The 4104-nt window shown below is 36.9% G+C and overlaps 1 protein-coding gene across 1 annotated transcript; it reads right to left on the reverse strand.

The window, feature by feature from the left end:
• Window positions 1-3136: 3136 nt before the first annotated feature.
• Window positions 3137-4104, reverse strand: LOC129750176 (uncharacterized). The gene is made up of 3 exons (XM_055745429.1): window positions 3874-4104; window positions 3571-3797; window positions 3137-3507 (listed from the first exon to the last, which is right to left on the reverse strand). The coding sequence occupies exons 1-3, from the start codon at window positions 4097-4099 to the stop codon at window positions 3307-3309; spliced, it is 654 nt and encodes a 217-aa protein (XP_055601404.1). The 5' UTR covers window positions 4100-4104; the 3' UTR covers window positions 3137-3306.

Here is a 4104-nt window from a genome sequence, read left to right on the forward strand (position 1 = left end):
GAGGCCAAATCACAACAAACAATCAGCAACAGCAGCCTTAAAATCTGCGCTTCCTAAGCCAATTTCGTCTTTTTCTATCGGAATGTCAAATCAAAGCAAACAATCAGCCGCAAATGTCCCAAAACCTGCGCTTCTAAAACCATTCCTCCTTTATCAACCGGAAGGTCGAATCATAACAAACAATCAGCAGCAGCCTTAAAAATCTGCGCTTCCTAAGCTAATTCCGTCTTTTTTCATCCAAAGGCCAAGTCTAAGCAAACAATCAGCAGAAACAGCCTTAAAAACTGCACTTCCAAATCTCAACAAATAATCAACAACAGCAGCCTTAAAAATCTGCACTTCCTAATCCAATTCCGTCTTTTTCCACCGGAAGGCCATATCGAAGCAAACAATCAGCAGAAACAGCCTTAAAAATCTGCACGTCTTAAGCAAATCCCGTCTTTTTTACCGGAAGGCCAAATCATAACAAACAATCAGCAGTAGCAACCTTAAAAATCTGCGCTTCCTAAGCCAATTCCTTTTTTATCCACCGGAAGACCAAATCATAACAAACAACTAGCAGCAGCAGCCTAAAAAATCTGCGCTTACTAAGTCAATTCCGTTTTTTTTTCACCAGAAGATAAAATCATAACAAACAAACAGCAACAGTAGCCTTACCAATCTGCGCTTCCAAAGCCAATTCCGTTTTTTTTCTACCGGAAGGCCAGTTTTCCAGTGGGCGAATCAGAAACAATTTTATTCGTAGCAGCAGCCTTTAAACATTTTTGTGATTTTTGTAATTTTTGTCATTTATATCATTTTTGAACTTTATGACATTTTGGTCATTTTTGTTCTTTTTGTCGGGGTGGGTGCCTGGCGCAATTGTCTAGGGCGTTTGACTGGTAAGTCAGACTTTGAGGGATCGAATCCCACCGCCCCCCCAACTTTAGGTTAAGGGAAAAAAACGTTTGTACGTCTACGGACATTAAAATGAACACAAGCAAATGTAATACAACACAAGAACAATGAAGAATTTGTAAACTCTACGGAGTATAAAATGATAGTAAACTCCCCGGAGTATAAAAGAATACCGCTGGTCAATATAGTCTCAGTTACTGGACCATTAATAGGAGCTGCCGATGAAGCAGTTCCGAGTCGTGCTATAAATAGCATCGGCGACTAGAAGAAAGAAGAAGAAGAAGTTCTTTTTGTCATTTTTGTCACTTACTTGACAATTTTTACAATTTTAACAATTTTCACAGTTTTGACAATTTTGAAAATTTAAACAATTTGGAAATTTTTGACAATTTTGACCATTTTGACAATTTAGAAAATTTTGGCCCTTATTCTGCGCCGCGCGTGACGTGATGATTGTCACCTCACCTCGGAGTCACCGTGAGATTTGTCACCCTATTCCCGGAGTCGATTTGGGTAAAGTGACAGAGGTTCATTCTAGGTGAGTGACCGAATGAGCGCATCTGTCAAAATGGTAGAATTTTGTTGGTGTTATTTTGATTTTGATCTCGCTTCGGATTTTCCGAATTAGTTTTTTGTGTAACGCGTTAGAATTTTGGTTCGAAATTGGCCATCATCGGATTGTTCGGTCACAGCAAGCTGCATTGACGGATGGTTTTTTCGACGTAAGTGAAAATTTCGCTCATTAAAGCTGGGTCCTATTGCCGAAAAAACAAAATCAGATGCCGACGGCTCCGAATGGTGCCGGTTTATATATTTTCCCCAACCGAGGTGCCATGCCGGAAATTGCCGATCCGAAAAGTTAGTTGATTGTGGCGTACTGATTCTTTACTAATGGATTTTATTGTTATTTTTTAGATTTGTAAAAGTTGGCGCAATCTTGAAAAATTTCGTGTTTTCACATTTTGCAAAAAAAAATTTCAAAAAATAAAAAAATCATACATGTTTGCTTCAATCTTTTCAAAACTATCATTCTTTATCATTGATTTAACTATTTAGAGCCTTTCATTCTCATGTACATAAATTTTTCTGCTAAATTTCTTTTTCGTCACCACCTGAAAAGGTACCGACAATCCTCATCGATTGCCGAATTAGTTCAGCGAATCTAGATTTGTTCCTGAAAATTGTTTTTAAAATGGTTAACTTTAATGTTGTTGAACTTTTAGAGCCAAATTATTCCCTGTTTCATAAATTTTTCATTGATTTTTTATCTCGTCACCACCTGAAAAGGTACCGACAATTGTCACCTCACCCACGGTGACTACGAGAATAGGGTAAGAACTCACAAAGTTCATCCGAAGTGACAATCCTCACCTAAACCGACTACTGGAATAGACTGACTTGGGTGACTCTACTATCATCACGACACGCGCGGCGCAGAATAAGGGCCTTTGACCGTTTTGACAATTTTGCCAATTTTGACAATTTCGATAATTTGGACAGTTTTGTCACAATTTAGACAAGTTTTCATATTTAGACAATTCTGTCATTTGGCCAATCTTTCTTTCTACCGGGAGGCCGAATTAAAACAAAAAAAAATTTATCGTAGCAGCAGCCTTAAAAATGTGTGCTCTCTGTGTCAATCCGTTTTTCTATCGGAGGCCGAATCAGAAACAAATTTTTCGTAGCAGCAGCCTTGACAACCTGCGCTCCCTATCCTAATTTTACCAATTACGCCATGCATTGTCGTGATTTTACGATTTGTATGAATCTCAATTTAGAGGTTCATTTAGACACGTATGTCACTCACAAGAATAGATCAAAGTTTGACTTTGTTTTTTTTTGTTTGCCTAGTGTTGCCAAAATAGCAAACGTTGCCATAGACATTTATTTTATTTTATTTATCCTCAGTGTTTCCGAATACAACTATTATTTTATATTATTTTTTTAAATTGATTCATTTTCTATGCGTATCCTTCATCTCATCTCTACAAATATTTTATAATAATAATAAAAAACAAACAAAACCACTCTCTTTTTCATTTCTTCATCTGAAATTGCTTAAAAATAACTAATTAGATTATGAAATTACAGTTTTGGGTCAACTCAGAAACTTGGCATGTCATTTAGGATTCGCTGGCCCACAATTCTTCATCATTTTTAAAAATCCATAAAAAATACTTTATTTTGAAACCTTCAGAACTCGGGAAAATCAATTTATTAAAAATAAAAATGCCTTGTAATACGTAAGAAATGTGGAAAACTATATGTATAAGATAAATATATTTTATCTCTTATAACAAAGAATTTATGGAGCAAAGATAAAAAAGACCCATGATACCCCACTCTGCCCTAGCGCTAAAGCGATTTGGAACATCTGATGGAGTAACTTCATTGCCATGTACTTCCAGTTTACGGGCGAGACACATTTGCTAGAATGCAATCCCTGATAGAGATGTAAATTCGGTTGGCATCGTCAACTTTGGATTTACCGACGTAGACACAAGACGAGTGTGATCTGTCGTATCCAGATTGACAATCGTTGAATGCTTTCTCGCTGTTGGCAATGATTGCCCGAACATCTTTATCCAGATTTTTTAAACACGGTTGTACCTTGTATGAAAAAAAAAACATATAAATATGGGTTTAACGTTTTTTTAGGTCCCATATGTGTACCTTCGAATAATATCCAAAATGGCCGACTGAATTCATCAATGGATTTTGTAAGTTTACCGCCAAGCCATTAAGAACTTCTGTTCGAAGATATGAATCTTGTATGTAAGCCGCTTTTTGAATCACATTGTATAGAACATCCTTTGTCTTTTGGTAAGTATTTACGGGATCAAACTTCTCTTTTGGTTTTTCTGCATTTTTCACCAATCTGGGTTCCGGCAGCTGCGGACCTAAAACAAAGGAAAATTTAACAAAAAAAAAATTTTTTTTTGAATGATTTCGATCAAATAGTTCTTCCATACTTACTAGTGCCAGTTTCAACTTCCTTTTCCGATTCATCCTCTTGCTCGGATGATCCATGGTCGATTGCAATTGAAATTATCCCATCTGGTGCAGTTGATAGACTTGGATTCTTTCTCTGTTCCTCGGTAAGGTTACATTCCACTTCTTCGTACTGATCCGCAGAACAGATAACGGTGAATGATAGGAATGCACCGAGCATTAATACCAGTGAACGTTGTATCGACTTCATCTTGC

Source organism: Uranotaenia lowii, chromosome 2 (genome assembly GCF_029784155.1).
Source record: "Uranotaenia lowii strain MFRU-FL chromosome 2, ASM2978415v1, whole genome shotgun sequence".
NCBI lineage: Eukaryota > Metazoa > Arthropoda > Insecta > Diptera > Culicidae > Uranotaenia > Uranotaenia lowii.

Coding starts and splice junctions, on each gene's coding strand:
- LOC129750176 (XM_055745429.1), bottom strand. CDS start 4,099: ATGAAGTCGATACAACGTTCACTGGTATTAATGCTCGGTGCATTCCTA. Junction 3,798..3,873: donor GGAAGTTGAAACTGGCACTA/GTAAGTATGGAA, acceptor CCTTTGTTTTAG/GTCCGCAGCTGCCGGAACCC. Junction 3,508..3,570: donor ATTTTGGATATTATTCGAAG/GTACACATATGG, acceptor TTTTCATACAAG/GTACAACCGTGTTTAAAAAA.